The 19188-nt window shown below is 33.8% G+C and overlaps 1 protein-coding gene across 3 annotated transcripts in view; it reads left to right on the top strand.

The window, feature by feature from the left end:
* Window positions 1-19188, top strand: part of Cdh8 (cadherin 8) — a 375044-nt gene that overhangs the window by 308281 nt on the left and 47575 nt on the right. For all 3 annotated transcript variants that reach the window (XM_048431500.3, XM_048431489.3, XM_048431497.3), the window contains exon 10: window positions 9796-9913. In XM_048431500.3, the coding sequence (XP_048287457.1) occupies window positions 9796-9913 (118 nt within the window). The remainder of the gene's footprint in view (window positions 1-9795; window positions 9914-19188) is intronic.

The following is a 19188-nucleotide window of genomic DNA, read 5'->3' as shown; positions in this document are numbered from 1 at the left end:
AAATTTTCTTTCTGCTCCATGTACACTCATTTAGAATTTAAAGATTTTCAAGAAATTCTTTCACACACCCAACACAGAAAGAAGCTAAGTGGGCCTAAAGAGATAACAATACATCAAGAAAAGTCCTCAGATTTTAAGATAAATTCCACAGGTACAGAAAACGTTGATCTAAGAGTGAGCCAGAGTCTATCTGAAGACACTGGGGAGTCCAGCTGGACTGGAGGAGGAACAGGTAACAAATGTTAAGAGATAGTGTCTTCCTTAAGTGTGCTCAGCAGCTCTACATGCAGAACCACACATGGGGAAGCAACCTAGAGCAGCAGTCACACTTGGCCAGCGAGATTTCAGGACTCTGCCCTTCCTCTTACTTCCTTGACTGAATTTTCTAGGTATTTATTTCAAGTACTAATGTTTTGCTTACTAAATACAGATTAATAGCTGCTTCTTCCCAACAGCTCCTCAGCCCAGGAACAAAAGAGCTATTTATTTTGTTGTGAGTCAAGGTGTCCTGTTTAGTGTTCAAAATACTTGGCCAACAGGATGCTTACGCTTTTCATTCCTTCATGAAACAGTGTGTCTTGCCCTATAAATGAATGTATTGGATTATAATGTGAGTTTCATCAACGTCTATACTAATGGAAACCTGCTGTTGAGAAGGAAGTCGTTAGGTCTGGTTTATAAATAGAACATAACAAAACAAACAGAAAAACACTTTAGCTTCTAAATTTTATCTCTCCTTGGCAACATTTTAGCCATTTAGTATTTATTATAGAATTATCACAGTTAAACAAAACACAGTCACCCACACTTCAGGATGGTATGTAGCATAGTTACCATGTAAAGCAGAGTAACAATAATTTATAATTATGTTTTAAGTTGATTTCATTCAACAATTAGACATATTTCAAAAGTGAATTTCTCAAATATTATTACAGAAACAATTTCTTTACTCTTAGATAGGCGGCATACATACTAAACTCTTTAGATGAAAATTTGTTCATCTATGTATTGAACAATATGAATTATGCATTTATGGCATACCAATCATTGTAAGATCAAATCAGAAGACTATGAAAGGACAAAAGTATTCTCTTAAAGGCCAATGAGGAAGACATTGTAGACATGATTCAAGAGTTCCCAGTTAGAAGGAAACAAAAATTATATAGGTAACAGTAGAGAACAACAAAATTGCAGGAATCTCACGTAGTATCAGATAATTGTTTTTTATTTTTTTCATTTGTTGTTATTAAAAGTGAAACTAGAGAATGAGAAAGATTAGGCACACTGGAAAACTTCTAACCATCAACTTAAGCCAGTTCAGAATCCACACCAATCTCTCTGCTTGACAACCGAGGACATCTGTGAGTCAGAATATTTTCTAGAATTCCATATCTGAGTAGAATTTACACCAATATTTGTGAGTGTAAACATACAGTATAAAGAGGAAGGAGCCTTTCGGAGACTGTAACTGCCAAGCATATTAGCTAGTCCTTTTGTCTCACAGAGTCCTTTTGTTGACAACGGAGACAGAAGTAACGTAAACTGTTTGCTGTAGGTGGGAAATAATTCATAGAATCATTTAACATTTTATAGAGGTTATTAGCTGTGCAATTTGACATTTTAAGGAATTGCAACACTATAGAAGCCAAGGCTGAAGAACAATGTAGTGTTTCCTTTTCTACTTTGTGTTTGAGATAAAGTCTCACAATGCCTAACTGACCTGGAATATGATCCTGGAGAGCTGGCTGACCTGGAACTCACAATATTCCCCTGCCTCGGTGTTGGGATTGAAGATATGCACCAGCACACATGAAGTAAAGGTTTCATGAGACTGCAGAAATGTTTCAAACTCAGTTCCTGAAGGTGCCAACACCTTTGCAATTTCTAGAATCTCTTTGTACTTCTCAAGGAAGAAGAATTTTAAAATTTTGTAAGCATGTAGAATAACTCTTAGAAATCTAGCCATGAGAATATCAAAATTCTGAATAAAAATGAGGAACGCCATCAAAAGCGGAAACATATATCAACTCATGAGAAAAATAGCACACTTTACCCAAATGCACTCTGGGACACCTTGGATAAAAAGAAAGAAGGCTTCATATAAAAGTAATGATAATTATCCTTTGACCAAGGGGTTCAGGGAAGAATGAATCTGTAACTTGGTTCATGTGTTTTTTTAAGTTTCTGAGATCTTTTCTTTGAAATATAACACAACAAAATAAAATGAGGGTGTTTTGTAAGATTCGTGAAGCAGTTTACAAGGGAATTAATTTCAACCTTCCTGTCAGCCCTTTCCTGAGCTATCTGCATACCCAGGTGAAAGTCAGGGTTGGTTTAAACCAGAGGAAACTGACGACCTCAACAGGATACCTGAAATACTAGTTTTTCACTTGAGCTTGGGTAGAATAAAGACAGTTAGTTAATTGGGGTCCATAACCTGTATGTGGAGAAACTTTGTGCAGCAAAACTTTGTTAAGTGGGCTAGTAAATGGAGTATGGTTTGAAGAGCACAATTCTGAGAGAATTAAAAGGATTTTTGATAAAATATTGTTGAAGAATATGGAGTAAGAACATTACAAATGTCATTCACATCTAAGACACCCATTTTGTGACTCAGCATTAAGGAATGATAGTTAATTTAAACCCTCATATCTTTTGAAACACCAGGCAGGCAGATATTGATATATTCATACACACATATACATATTGCTTTTACTTTTAAGGAAAAGCTTCATGTAGCCTATGGCAGCCTGGAACTCTTTATGCATCCGTAGGTAGCACTGAACTACAGATTTTTGTGCCTCCTCCTCCCACAAGTTTAACTAAATATTTAAAGCATCGACTTTTTTTGTAATTAAATAGCAATATGGGTTGAATATCTCTAATTTAAAAATTCAAGATGTAAACTTCTCTAAAATCCAAATGTGTTTGTGCTCAAGAAAATTTTACAACTGACATTAGAGGAAAGGTCGCAGCACAAATACAGTCAGGAGTACAGCTTATGGAGGAGTGTGTGCGTGGCCTGAAGTCCTTGGGTTCAGTCCCTAAAGCTGTACAAGGAAAAGTATGTCAGAAAAGAGACAAACTAAAATTATATCAAATTATCTTCAGATAGCAGATACAAGTGTGCATGACAGAGAAATGGATTTCATTAATAAACTAGACTCCCACCATTTATATGTCCTTTTGTAAACATGCAGTATTTACAATTTGCAAAATAAGTTTACAATTCTAAAACACTGTAGATAAAGGAATAAACAAACTATGAATCTTTGAAAAGTGCTGAAGGCTAAAAATAAAACATACATTAATAGAAACATGCCTGTTTTGTTGTCTTGTTATTGTTACATATTTTGAGGTGGCTTGCAGAAGTACAATACAAATATATCCTAAATAAGTCAATACCATAGAGAAAAAGCTATAGATTTTTTAAAAAATTCACTGATTATTTATAAGTGTCATATTTTTTATGGAGAAGAAATGACACAGATACCCTTTTATTAGTAGTAGTATGAACTTGTGGATTAGGATTGGTTTATCGATTCGTTTAAATTTTTTCAAATTCCATGGGTCTACAGAGAGGAACACATAATGTCTAAATCTTCTTCCAAACCGTTGTCCTTGATTGGGCTGAGATTGATGATCATAAGAGAAAGGGTAATAATATTTAAAAGCCTGAAGTGAATTCTAATTTTATAATTTTTAAACTTATTAACTACTCCGTAAGAATTAAGGATAAGGGAAAGTCACATGAACACAAGTACATGTTTGCTTCATTTGATTTCCCAAAGTATGGGGATGATCATGCTTTTGAAGAAAGCAATACCTACTCTAGATATCGACAGGCTTTAGGATTAGACTTTGTATTAAGCATGCAAATTGGGTACAAAATATAGTCAGAGATAGTAAAAAAGATGGAGAAAGTGATAGGCACAGTTCTATAGCCCTTCAAGTAATATGAAGAAACCTTCCTTATTTCTATGAACTAGAAGTTGTAGATGATAATATTTCTAAAAGTAGGTTTCTGAACACAACTTGTGCTATAGCATAATAATCTGTGAGGTGGGGTGGGGTTGTGAGTGTGCGAGGGTGTGTGTGTGTGTGTGTGCATGTGATGGAGTGTGTTTTATTTGTGTATTTTGTGTGTGATACTAAATAAAGTTGAGAAATATTTAATTGAACTAAGTACAAGAATATTGGCTTAGCAATATTTTGCTTACTTGTATTCTCATTGCATATATGAAGTCTCATGATTTTCCAGAAGAATTTTGTGTGAGGTTTTGGCTCTGTAACCCATTTCTGATTATAAAATATTTCAAATTTAAATAAAAAGATATAGATGAAATTAATGACTGAAGGAAATCATTACCTTTAAAGAATAAAAGATAGGACTCAGTCAGCTCAGGAATTAAAGTTTGCCTACACAAGCAGGCATTGACATATAAACTATGTGCTAATATATTGAGCATAGAGAAGAGACAGAGCGGAAAAGCGATTGTGGTTGTGAAGACCACTGCAGTTTACCTGTAGGCGAAAACTAATTCAGTATTTATAAAGCTCCATAATACATGGAGTGGTTTGTTTTTAATATGGGTTATTTCTGGGGACTTAAAAAATATGATGCATGTTGGGTCAGCAAAAGAATTCAGGGAGCAAAAGAGATAGAAAAAAACTAACATATATCTAAACATGCCATTCAAAAAACATCAACTTTATTTCCTTAAATCAATATAGTGTCAATAAATATGAGAGAGTGAAATTAAACATGGGATGAAGAGTTAGACTTTTCTTAGTGGATTTGGGAGGGCCCAAATTTCATATATTTGTTTGAGACCTTGAAATTTCTCATACCCTTCCTAGGTCCTTCTTGTAGCTCTCCACTTATGATGCATGTTCTGAAGGTACATCTGGCATGTTGGAGGCAAATGGTGTTTCCATCTATAAAAATGGCTAAGGAAGTCATGGTGAATAAGGAAAAAAATTCCTGACCAATACTGGATGGCTAATACATAGATTAGCCCACACATTCTGTCAATAACTTTTAAATGGATATGAACTATGATTACATCTGGGTTCTTTTCCTTGTTTTGATTTAATTGGGGGTATTGAAGATTTATCTGTGTATGTTTCCTTTAATATCTTCAATTCTTCACTTGTTCAGTAAATCATGATTATTTTAACTTTATTTTCATGAAAAAATATTTTAATGAAATCTTTCTTGGAAAATAATTCTCAACAATTTTTTATTTGATTATGGACACCATAGATAATTTGATGAAAGCATATCCTTTTTATGTACACATGTAAATTAATAAGTTCAAATAATTTTAAATTTGGGTTAAGAAATGTGAGCTACCTGAAATGTTTTCACCAGTGATCCATTTCTATCCAAGTTAAAAGTTAAAAGCTACTGCTATAATAATGAGACATTCTTTTTCAGTAATATATATATTACTCCACTATATATATATATATATATATCCACAATAAATCAGTCAATAGAAGAAAAATAAGAGAGAATTTTTAAAAATACTGTATCCTACAATCTTACACATTCCATTCTTTTATTGACAATTTCCTTTACATCACCTTTTAATTAAATCACTGAGAAGTTAAAAAGTAACATTTTCTGAATGGCAGGGTGCTTTATGACCTTGGTGACCATCATTGCAGCATTTTTAGAGAATATACACACATACAAATGAATACACATGTATTTGTGTGCATTGTTTTTCTTTTCAGAATCCCTGAAGAATATTTCAAACGTTGTAACACATTAGTACTTTCTTATCTTGTCTCCAGGTTGAGCTATGATTATAAATATTAATTTAGTTATAAATTTTACCTTTCAGAATCAGTAGTACCATAAAATTGTTGAAAGCAAGGAAAAGAACAACAGGGATATATGGTCCACTTTTCAGTTCCAAATATGTTAGAAATCTAAGCTCATCTCTCCTAGAACGCATATATAGAAAATGTGAATGTCCGTGGACTTTGAATGAACATTGCATACCTGTGAGAAGAAGCCAGTCTTTATTGACACACATTAAGGATGAGACATACTAATGCTTTGATGTACTATGTAGCCCCAGAGAACTTATTTCTTAGGGTATTATAGGGCTAAATAAGGAAGAAAAAAATGTTCAAGTTGTCACTTATTTATCCATATATCCATTAGTTTACTTATCTGTATTACGAATAATAAAAATCTAGAAGGTCATTAGGATGAATTTGATATACTTACAATTATCTAACATCTATTAAATAATTACTTGCTGCTACTTGGCATATAAAGCACTGAGTGGGAAAACTTCGCAGACTGTCATATTTAGAGACTTAAGAACAAATTAATGAGTAGTAACCCCAAGAACACGTTGGTAATGTTCTATTGATCACATGATACGCTTGTTAATAGATTGGATCTTCAAAAAATGCAAATTATTAGAACATACAATTTTATATGAATTAAAAGAATCCCATACAGATTTAGAAACAAAGATAATCTAATATTTTATTAGAACCAAAATTATATTGTTATGCATACTATTGAATCTTTCTATTTAGTTTCTTTTTTTTAAAAGATTCTTTGATGAGTTTCAAGAAATACAATGTCTGTGAACATCATAATTCAAGCCTGGCTTTGAAATGCATTTCCTTAATAATACCCTAAGTACTCTTTGCTTTCTTTTTTGAAAGAGGTAAAGAATTTGTTTTCAGTCTTCGTTTAAGCTGAATAAATGTCATCAGAAATTTCAAAGCCTTAACAGCCTTGTTGCAGTAAATTCATACAGAGAAGAGAAGATATGTAAACTGAAAATTGTGTACAGATCTCTCATCTGTAAATTCTCTGGATATTTTTATAAATTTCCTTGCATGATATTTTTAATTATATTAAAAATCAATGGAGGTCACAGAACCTCACAGTAGGAACTCTGAGAATTCCACTTGCCATCTCTGCTCTTGCTCTGTAACAAGACTCTCTAGAGGTTCACTCCCTTGAATACATCTGCACTTCTTTGTATTCCACAGTTTAAACTAAGTGTATTCAGATGTTATTACATCACTGAAAAATTCAGCCTTCTTAACATGGATGTCTTAATGAATTTTAATGGCACAGCGTCCTTCAAACGATCTACCCTCATCAACATTTAGATAAAGTGCTGAGGCAGTAGTGACCTGTATTAAAGTAAAATGAAATCTTGAATATAGTTTACCCCAAAATGCTAACTGCAACCAATGTATGGGATGTTTGGAAAGTCAACTAGATTCACCACTTTAATCCCTTTATTCCTAGCACGTCATGAAGATAGCATGGATTGTCTCTTACAATAAGCCCCTTCTACCCTAATGACCAAAACGCCATGAGCGCTGCTCTTTTTAGTCATGTATTTAAAATGGCTTTAGGGCAGAATCAACTGGATTGTGGAACTTGCGTGTTGTTGAGGCCTGCCCTGATACTTCTTGGTTTGTTAGTTCAGGGTAAGATGCAGAAAGCACGTATCTAATGAGTGCTCATTGACATTAATGATGGGAAAAGCATGCTTCATTTCCAGTATGATGTTCAGACGAAAGTTCTGAGGTGTGGTATGGTAAGTAGCTGTATTCCTTTTCTACAGGGTTAATAGATTATGGATTGCATGTGTTATTTTCAATATATTGAATTCACTAATCAAATCACTCTTATGTGAGTCATTTAGTCAGTACATATGGGAGGTTTCATCCACATTATATATAAATACTATGAATATTAGTACATAGTCAAGGTATACTATTAAAACACACTTAGTTGTGACCCCAGATTATCAAGAAACTATTTCCTCAACTGTTCCATTATTCATTGAACTCTCATACAAAATGGATGACCCCTCTAACAGTCTAACCTGTTACAGAAAGTCAATGTAGAGATTTGGGTAAAGGCATAAAAGGTTGGCAAACCTGATTCAAAGGAGAGCCCTGTCATCCATTTGACTTACCACATGAGATTCTCACAGTTATTCTTAAGTAAAGGGGTCAGTTTGCACTTGTCTCCTAAATAACTGTATATTCAAAGTGCTTCAAGGAGTTGTGTGAACTAAACATTTTCTTACCTGGCCCTTTTGTTCAAAAAAAATTTTGACACTATGATCCCAGAGCTAATCCATGCCCTTAAGTGAAAGCTTATATTCTATGTGTTTGGCAAGAGTAAGTAACATTTCTTTCTTTTCAAATCTGGGTAGGGTTCGATTGCTTCCTTGTTTGAGTTACAGTAGTTTTCTATTCTAATTTCTAGAACAAATAAAGCATCACATAATCAAATAGTAGCCTTGGCCTTAATAAATGCATTAAAAATGATTATTTTATTGGACTTTTCATAACAATATTATTTCAATGTAAAAAATAATCCTAATTTACCCATGGAAAAAAACACTGTGTTTTATGCATAAAAAGAAATTAGGTTTCAGATTGTCTGAAATTACTTCTTTAAAGAAGGAACACTAAAACTGTGATTTCGATGTGGAAAGTTTAACTCAGGAAACCTCTCTCTTAATGAGTGCCTCTATGCTTAATGATGAGTTGCACTTGTAGCTACTTAGGGTCATAGGGTGACCCAAGCTGACTGTAATTATAATGAGTTATATAATGTAACTAGATACATTTCTTAACAAAATTTAAAAGTAACATAAACTTTAATTTTTAGCTTTAATACTTTTCCAAATATATTTTATGGTACAATGCAAAGTCTCAAAAATACTAAAGTTCAGAGATCATAGTTCTCACATTTGAATAAATCATAAGTCACAAGATAAAGTCATACAAAAATAATCTTTTTCCTTTCCATTGAAAATTTCAAAATCCAATGGAACATTTATATTCAAATATACACAATATATTTGGAAGCATCATTATTTACTCAGCATTTTATTATTCTGAGAGCACTTCCTTCTCATCACACTTTTGCTATATCTATTACCACCTTTGCTATCAAGATTCATTCTTATTGGAATCATGTGATAGTTATATGCCATATGAGCCACATTTTTTTGCTCTTGTGGACTGTTTCCTGTTGAAGTAACCAATATCATGAAATCATAAATGAATATTAAGATAATCCCCTGTCATCCTAGGAAACAAAGTGGCATTGTTAGTATGAATTTGAAAATGAACATAGAACTTTCAGTGTAGTATTCCAAGAATATTTGTCTGTCTGAACAGCAGCCGTTCTTCTGATCCCTGTCATCTAGTGACCTCGGGATACAAAGCCAAGCATTGTTTGATATATTATCCACTAACTTTAAAAACAACATTCGTTATTGGAAGAGAACAACACAGCTCCCCAGGAAGTTTTGTGTAAGGGGCACTTCATCTGGCATCGACACATATTCTAATGGGTAAAAAGGTGTTGTGAGGATTCAAGGTTTAAGTCTTACCTCCAAAGTCCTCCCCAAAGCCCACTCCAGTCACTGTAACAGTTCCAAATCTCATTCTAGATGCCCGTAAATACTCAAATTGGAAAGAAACCTGTAATTGCCCAGTGGAACTTTCAAATACACTTAACTTTGCTATTTCAAGTTACAGACATCAAATGGAAATGAAGGTAATGCTCTTAATTTTCATCAACTTATCACAGCTGAGGTTTTAAAGTGATGGATACTGCTCAAACCATTCTTGGCACAAACCATCCATGACGATTTAGAAAGCTGAAAATGAGTCTTTGGACCAAAGTACCAGACCACAAAAAGGATATCACTGGCCTATTACAAGCAATGGGAGCCCTCTGAAGTGATCAGAAATGCTGATGCCCGTTTTATGTTACAGGTCATTCAAACAGTAAGCGCCATGGACAAAGATGATCCCAAAAATGGACATTATTTCTTGTACAGTCTTCTTCCAGAAATGGTCAACAACCCAAATTTCACCATCAAGAAAAATGAAGGTAAATATGTTGACTTTGAGAAATGCTGCAGGGTAGGAACTGGGAAATGGCAAGTCATTTCTCAATGCAAATGGGAAATATAGTTGAAATAATTTTGTCATGAGTAGCTGAAGCCATTTTATCAGCAACATAGCAAGGTAGATACCTAACTTCTTCTTCCGAATATTGAAATTATAGATTAAAAAAATCTGTTGATTAAAATTGGCATTATACCAGGGAATACCTCAGTCACCCCCTTAAATACTTTCCAGCAGACTGACAACCTGAGATATCTTTCACAGAATGAAATGGTTTGCACTTTGTAGTTGTTAACTTTTAATTGAATATTTACTAAGTCGTTAGTGAAAGTCTGTTTTAATATTGCCTGGTTTGTGGGTACACAATCGAGGTTTTTGTTTTAATCCTGAACCAACATTAATAATAGCAAATAGTATACAAAAACCTATTTGAAGAACATTTTTATACTACTTTTAGGGAAGTAGTACAAACTAATTTTATTTCTCTAAAACACAGAGAATATTTAATCTATCTTTTTTGTTGTTGTTTTTTTGAGAAGGGTTTCTCTGTAGCTTTGGCGCCTGTCCTGGAACTAGCTCTTATACACCATATTGGCCTTGCACTCACAGTAATCCACCTGCCTGGGCCTCACAAGTGCTGGGGTTAAAGATGTGCACCACCACCGCCCGGCTCTATTCCATTATTTTTTAGACACTTTCTAATATGGGTTCTTTTCCTGTATTCCTTTTCCTGTGGTTTATTGTAAAGTAAGGTTATAACTTAGCCTTTAAAAGTACATTTCATTTATATGTTGTTATTTCCTCAGCTACCAAATTTTTAAAAAGCAATTTTAGCTTTAATTGGGCTCTAATATATTTATCTTAGACTTAACCATTAGAATATTAGCATTTTCCACATCAGATTTCTAGTTTTCTTATAGGTATTTTTTTGGCTTTCCAAATGCTTCATGTAGAATTTATATTCAATTAGAGTAGGAAACTTTGGTTCCTGATGGCAGTGTGGGATATTGGTATCTCAGTGTGAAGGAGGTTAATGGATTTGGAGAAAATTCTGTTATGAAATAAAATATGATTTTATGGCTTATGTTAAATGTATTATGGCCTTGCCATTCATTGCAATGCTACTTAGATCTTTGGGGATACTTTGATAAATGGAGATGCGTCACAGAAAAGGAAGCAAGAAGGTCATTATACAGACATTACTCACCTCTCCAGCTCTCACTATTATAAACATTAAAGGGACAACATTTCAGTCTCTCACCTTTAGAATGGAGTGCTTGCATGTTCATCATCCCAGTCAGAAACTCTTATACAAGAACATTATTTTGTTCTTTTACGAAGACAAGAAGGATTCATCTTTTTAAGAAAATTTTGTGTATATGCCTATGTGAAAAAGTCCATTCATGAATGTTAGGCTGACTTGAGAATCTAAAATAATGTGGCTCCTGCTTATTTGGACCAGGAGATAACTGGTATCTGGATTATTTTTATATAAAATACTCTACATTTAAAAAAATCTTCATGAAGTAATGTGTTCTCCTTCTTTATATTCAGAGAACCTTAGTTTTTCCAGCCCATTCCATAATTTCTAGAATTGCCTGTTTATAACTGTGGCCTTGGAAGGCTCTGTACACAAGTGTTGTGTGAAAGAGAAGGTAGATTACTGGATTCCAGGGAAAGTCTAATTTCAGCCTCTATTTAAAAGGAAATATTTCTGAGAATAAAATATCATTTAATAATGAATGGATTTCCTCTGTTCTCTCTGTAATTTTGAAATTAGTCGAAAAAAGCAAAGAAAATGTGTTACACATTACAATAATCTTTCAGAGGAGTACTTAAAGCTGCATGGATTGTGTGTTTTGTTTTAGAACGAGAAAATAAGAGACCAAATTTTGTCCTATCCCCTAGGTTTGAAAAGAAGTCTAAGTGTTACAAAATGACACAGGATAAAAACACAGAAAGAAAAGAAAAGAAAAGAAAAGATATTCCTTTTACTACAATTGTTCATTTTAAATCATAAAGTCTTTTGTTTTGAAAATTACGACTGTAAAATTTGTTTTTCTAAGGGTGGATGTTTTTATTAAAGAGAAAGAAGCTGCTGTTCATATTTACGTCTGGAAAACACCATAAACTAGGACTGTCCTGTAGAATGTAAGACATTTGTTCACTGTGACTTTGGATTCAGGATCCAAATATTCAACATCCCCTTGTAGAATAAATCATGATGTTGAAGGGCTTTTTGGGTAGATATGTAGTTTATACACAATTTGCCTTTGCCTAGATTGTAAATTCAAGAGCTCCTTCATAGGCTACTACTGCACTGCTATATGAACATCTACTGTGAAAAATAATAAAAACAAGATGTCTTGATAATATAGAGAAGCAATTAAAATAGTCAAAGAGTTTGTCAATTTTAAAGTATTTGTATAGGTTGATAGATAGGTAGTATATAGACACAAAGATGGAGCTATGGGATCCCGTTATGTAGTTTGTGTTTTCTGTGTTAATGATAAGCGAATGTATAGTCGATGATGATATTTTTGTTGCTATTTGCTGTGATATCTAGTGTTGGAAGTATAAGATAAAATCAAATCCTCCAATTATATTTATAATTATTAATCATTTATTTCCTTTAATCTCTACTTTTAAATGGTTATGAATTGATGTTTCTAAACTGAGATAATCAGAATTTATACATTTAAGGGTATGAGAATAAAAATTTTGCAGTGTCCAATACATTCAAATCCATACTTGAGAGGTGAATTACTCTCCCACTTAATTTGATCTTCATGCAGACAGCTGAAAAACTGTGCATTTTCTGAGGACTTTGCAGCCATGTCTTCCAACTCGAAATTATTGTGATCTTTCTTCTTAAATAAATTGGTCCCCATGCAATTTTCACACCACTAATTCATAATCAAAGACAAAATGAGATAGAAATGAGCTGTCTCTTTTATACTACACAGTTGAATGATTTCACAAATAATTCTCCTTCTAAGTATATAGGAATAATATTTCTGCCATAATAAAATGGCCATTTTCAAAGTGAAAGAAGGGAAAATGAAAGGTCAAACATGAGGAGCCATTTATATTTTGCATATGTAAACTTCAGAGCACCTTGAATCTTTTGATTTTGTGGTACAGACATTGGCTGCTTCATCTTATACTTGGGTGAATTTATAAACAAAGAGTTTTTGCTGACCACATTTCAGTATTGGCTTCAATTCTAACCATGGAAATGGAAAATACCCAACAATTCAGTATAAGAAGACAAAGAAGATAAATGGACCTTTTACAGATACAGAAATATCTTGCTTTCAGGAAATTTGAGGTCTGCAGAACCTGCTTTTTTCCAGCCTGAACACTGTAGGTAAAATAATCTTTTGATTGGACTTGTAACATCACTGACTACTGTAATGGAAACTTTTGTGACTTGTATTAAAATATTGAACCGATTTAACACAGGGAAAGGAGGAAACTGTGAAGCTTTTCTTTTTAAGGAGGGCCTATGTGAGAAAAATACACAGTGAACTTAAACTTGACTAGTACTTAGTTAGTCTTGAAAACATTTAACAAAAGAATCAGAATCTCTAAATTGTTTCACCTCTCCTTGGAAACCTTTCAGTTTCCCTTAATACTGCTGTAAAGTAAGGATGATTCAGAGTTGTGTGTATGAGGCCATGGGGCCAACACCAGCATGTCAGAAAAACACATAAAAAAGAATCTCACTCTAAGCAAATAATTGTTTATTATTATAGCTGATAATTTTAAAGGATTCTGTTTATAATTGATAACATAAATGACATGAATGCTGAATAGAGCTTTTGAGTAAACCTGTGTGCCATGAGTTCAGTATCTATAAAATATTTACTTGTAGTTCAGATTATAATTAATTAACACATTTTGTTCTATCAAAATATCCACTGTAAGAAGATCATTTCTAGGGCTGGAGAGATGGCTCAGTGTTTAAGAGCACTGATTATTCTTCCAGAGGTCCTGAGTTCAATTCCCAACAACTACATGGTGGCTCACAACCACATGTAATAAGATCTGGTGCAAACTTCTGGTCCTCAGGGACACATGCCGGCAGAACATTGTATACATAACAAATAAATAAATCTTTAAAAAAGAATATTATTTCTGTAGATGATTTACTGTGATTATCAGTTCTTTCATCCATAATACAGGATAACAGCACCAGGCTACTGCTGACCTCTGTTGTGATGTATACATCGAAATTCAGTCTGAGACATCTATGGGGATGTGGAAAACCACTCATCAATAACCAGAACATGATCTTTTTTGATATGAATATAATTTTAACCCTTTATAACTTCTCTAGCATATCATTCCAACCAGGTGTCTTTAATTTTTTTTTCTTTTCTATATAGAGAAGTAATTTCCAGAGTGACCTCATCAAGAAAGACATTTATTTCCACTGAAAGACTTTGCAGCCAATCTCCTTATTGTTCCCAAGGTGGTATTTTAGAAAGACAAAGACTTACAAAAGAAGAGCCAGGAGGAGGAGAAGGATTCTGAGATTGATTTGTAGGTAGAAAAAGTTTTCCTCTGTATTTTTTAAAATCTCTCTTAAGAAACTGAAGCTCGGCTTTCTCTTCACAGTGGTAACTCTCTTTTCAATGCTTTGATTTACTTACTATCCTAATACTGAGTCCTGGGAACTCTAAGGGAAACACTTTGCCTAGGTAACCAACTCATTTTTCCCCCTTTTTTAACCTTTGATTTCTGTCAGCTAATTTCAGACTCTTGTTTTCCCAAAATCAAAATTTGTGGCATAATCTAAAGCAAGTTTTCTGATCATGAGCCAGCCAGACGGAACATTCCTCCCACGGAATCATCAAGAAATTTATTATTCTATTCAGGATAAAGAAAGGTTCCTCCTTCTTCTGCAGTTAAGTGAGTTAAATGTCTCCAGGCTGAATTTGAGCGTTAACCCTTTCACAGTGGATATGTCACGTAGACTCTTTCTGACTAGCATATGCCTCCTTAAGTTCATCATCGTAGGATGCTTTCGCTAAGAAAAGCTCATTAAAAATTACAGTTCTTTTCGCAGGTGTCCATTATTCGAGACGCCATCCTTCAACAATAGTGCATCCATTGTTACTGTTTTTTCCCCAGGCAATGTACCTACATTGTAGCTGTGTGGATATGATAATGGGTATCTTTTCTTCTATTTCACTATGGGGACACTGAACTCATTTCTACAGTAGTTATTCAGACAGCATACCCACCAAAACAAGGATTTGTTATTTCCATTTATTTTCAGCCATTGCTCATAAAGAATATGGGACTTCCTTTTCAATCATAAAATGTAAGGCTCAGTTTTCACTGAGAGATTCACAGGATCTCTAATACATAAAGTAAGATTATGTATAAAACTGAAAAGTCTTCTTTAGGAATTCATTATTTATTGTTTATTGTTTTTTATCAGCAGCATGCTGTTGATAACAAACCATTTATGATTTATACATTTCAGTTAAGTAGAATATGTAAGTTAACAAGAGTTAAAACCAAAGAAAAATCTATTCTGTTTCATTTTAAGTTATGACTACACAATTGAATTCAAAAACAATTCTATTTTCCATCATTCTGCCCACAAACACTTGATTTATTCTTTGGTTTCAAAAACACTAAACAAGTTAGACATCAAATTCCTTCCCCTCCATTTTTCCTGGAATATAAACCTTCCACTCCTTGCATTCTCTATCTAGCTATTTTCTCATCATTGCTAAGAATAACTAAAGGATCCTGTTTTTCCTCATCTCTATTGTTATCAGGTTTTGTGAAGTTTGCCCTGCTTGCTTTCCTTTGCAGTGCCTCATGGTTCCTGCTCAGTCAGACGTGAATCAAGAAATGTCTCCTTCACATAAAGTTATTAATAATATATTCTATCTTTATTCACTCATTCATTTATTTGCTATCCATTTATTTTGTGACTCACACATGTCAGAGAGTGCTCTGTGAGTTGGGAATAACGTAGTCAATAAAATAGATATTGACTTTCCCTCCTATATAGTGTATTCTGTTCTCCTCGGAATTCACTTTTTGAATACCAATTGAATTCTCAGAGAGGATGCCATAATTTAACAGGAGGATTTGTCATATTGTGTAGAAATTCATAGGCTGTTCTGCAGAGTACACTGATTTAGAGTGGAATGATCCACATTCTACTACTATACTGTCATAAAGTTTCCTCTTAGACCTTACCCAATTTGTGAACCTAGCCCTACATAAAAGAGAGTTAGGTTTCATTGATTCTATCATTTCCATCTTAAGAAATAATTTGACTTGTTGGAGTGATGACATCAATCTATAGCCAGGGACAGCTGAGTCTCCCCTGTATTTCATAATGATGTTTTCATCATGAGAAAGTCTAGATGAGGGATGATGAAGAACATTAGTTAATGTGCAAGGTCAAAATATGTTGCTGAGTTCTTTACAATATCACAGTGACCCGCAGATATGGTGATTTCAGTTACCATACAGTGTGTGTGTGTGTGTGTTGTAAATGGCAATACTATTTTGCTTATGAAAACATGTTAATTATGATCTAGTCTGATTATACATAATCCATGCTTCTTCTTATATCTACACAAGGTTATTTTATTAATTAAGGAAGTGTCTAGGTAATATTTGCAGAAGCCTTCTAGCTCACGGAAAGGGTATTAGATTGATTTCTGCGTATGAAACTGGGTACATTGTATATTTACTGCCTAGTCTACAGCACCTATGGATGCTATAAAGGGAGAGTGGATGATGAACTCTATAAAGGAAGGTAGTAATGATGACCTATATACCAGGATAGGACACTTGCTAGCTTTGTTTTCATACCTGAAGCTTGTTTTCTAGAATTACTGCCATCTTTTGCTTGGCTGTTGAGGCTGCTCACTGTAGTGATTTGGAAAACAAAGAGAATCTTTGCGCAGAAGACTGAAACAGCCACCTTTCTACAACTTCTTTTATTTACTTAGATTAGCCTTTACTAGTTTATGGAAGGTCGCCTTATGATTGACCTCCCCTCAACCCTAAGAATTCACCTTCTACACATCTTCAATGAAACTGTTATTGCTAAAGTACTAAGGTTCAGCCATTTTAATGTACTGAATGTGCAAAATTGTGCAACTAGAAGAAGATTAAAAGCTTCAGATCACTATATAAAAGGTGCTTAGATAAGCCTTTGACATTCTATTATAGAACATAACTGTTTGGTACTGTTGAAAGGAATTGCCGTCAGGAACACATGGAACAATGGAGTGAAATGCCAAGGGCAGTACCTATCGATGATGTAGCAGCCAATGTAAATGGACATTTCTTGTCCCTACCACCCACTCCCAAATAACTGACTCAGAGACTGAATATGAATTTTAAATGTTTGGCTGATAGTCTAGGCTTGCTACTAGCTATCTGTTAGACTTTAAATTTTCCCATATTTCTAGTTACGCTTTGTCATGTGTCTCAAGGCTTGTTGCCTCATTTTTTACACATATAGCTTCACATCTTCTGACTGGCATATCTCCTGGCTCTGCCATCCTTCTTCCCTTTATTCTTAATTTGACTTTACCATTTACCTTCCTGCCCAGCTCCTGACCTATCAGTATTTATTAACTACTGAAAGTAGTGAATATTCATATTGTAGAAAAGGATTGTTCCACAATAAGCCAATATACTTTGTTTTCTTTCACAATTTTTAAGAGAAATCAAGTGATATTTGCTCCAGAAATCAGATGATAGCTTCATCATATATTAAGATACTAGAGAGTAAGATTAAAAGATAACTGCTCTGTAAGATTAAAGTGTTTCTCACCAACTTGTGGCAGAATTCTTGACCTAATAAAGGATTAATTTGCCCTCATATCCTCGAAGAACTCAAAAAGCCAATGGCAGGTGTTTCCAATGTTTCAGACATTTGTAGTTCTGCATATCTTCTATGGATGGAGTAAAGGAAATTAAAGAATTTTCTTAAGATATTAAATTGTTTGATTCAATTTTTTATTTGTCAGGAAGATGTTTCAGAAGAGATGAGTTCTGAAGAAGTAAAATTTCTCTATTCTTGCATAATTAGTGTAGAAATTCTGATATAAAAGTGATTCAAATGAAGGATAAAATTATAGGCCAACATTGTTTTAAAAGTAAAAGGGTCAGGAGATAGTCCAGGTTGGAAATAGCCTACATGACCACAAGATTATTCCACTGAGGAAAAAAAAGGTAATGTCTCTGTTATACTGATAGGTTTATATCTTATTTTGATGTTTATTATAGGATATTAAGTATAACCTACATACTGAAGAATGGCTTGCAGGTGTACACAGTTTAATACAGAAAAGTAGCTAAACAAATACTACATATATCAGTAATACACATAAAATATTATACCAGCATATTTCAAAACCTTTTTTTTTTAAAAAAAAAGCATAAAATGGCAGCTGGGGCGATGAATCTTTAGTCATAGTGTTTTCTGCACATGCACAAGGACTGTTCAGAAATAACAACCTGAAGTCTTAATGATTTATAGTGAGTGACACCTAAATGTAAAAGCCCTGAGTCACACAGATGTTCTCTTTACCTTGATATCAATAGGTGTATCAAGTACACATGTAGCAAGCTATGGACTTAGCTTCATGTCTGCGGCCACACCATTCTGAGCTAGATTGTGCCTCCTGGCTACTAAGGCTTTTCTCTGGGCCCTAGGTGCATCCTCACAGGGATGCCATGCCTCTCAGTGGGGTGGAACCTTCCATATCAATCATAAATCAAAAAGTCACCAAAGAGTTGCCTAGAAGGCAATCTTCTGGAATTAATAATCAATTAGGATGCTTCCTTTCCAGATATGTCTAGGTTTGGGTCAAGTTGACAAAAAAAATTAGCATGGGGATCTTAAACATGAGAGAATTTAAAAAAAATTAAATCAGTATTTTAATGATTAAATCCAGGAATTGTACATTTATTTATGAACAGAACTGAAGGAAAACTACAAGAATAATAAAATTACTGGCAGAGATGATGTAATGAAGATCAACACACTGTGTGACATAAAGTGTAGACATACTATGAGTTAAAAGATACACATTTCATAGGGAATCATTGCTTTTATAATATTAATCAGTACCTTAGTTCTTTTACAGAATATCCTTGAAAGTAACTGATGTACTACTAGCAAAGAATGACTTATTTTTTTCCATAAAAGGTACTTTTTGGTCACTACTGTAGATTGAACCAAGGTCATGCATACAAGGTAAA

This window comes from Myodes glareolus, chromosome 22 (genome assembly GCF_982192425.1).
Source record: "Myodes glareolus chromosome 22, mMyoGla1.1, whole genome shotgun sequence".
Lineage (NCBI taxonomy): Eukaryota > Metazoa > Chordata > Mammalia > Rodentia > Cricetidae > Myodes > Myodes glareolus.
This window is presented reverse-complemented; position numbering and strand designations above follow the sequence as displayed.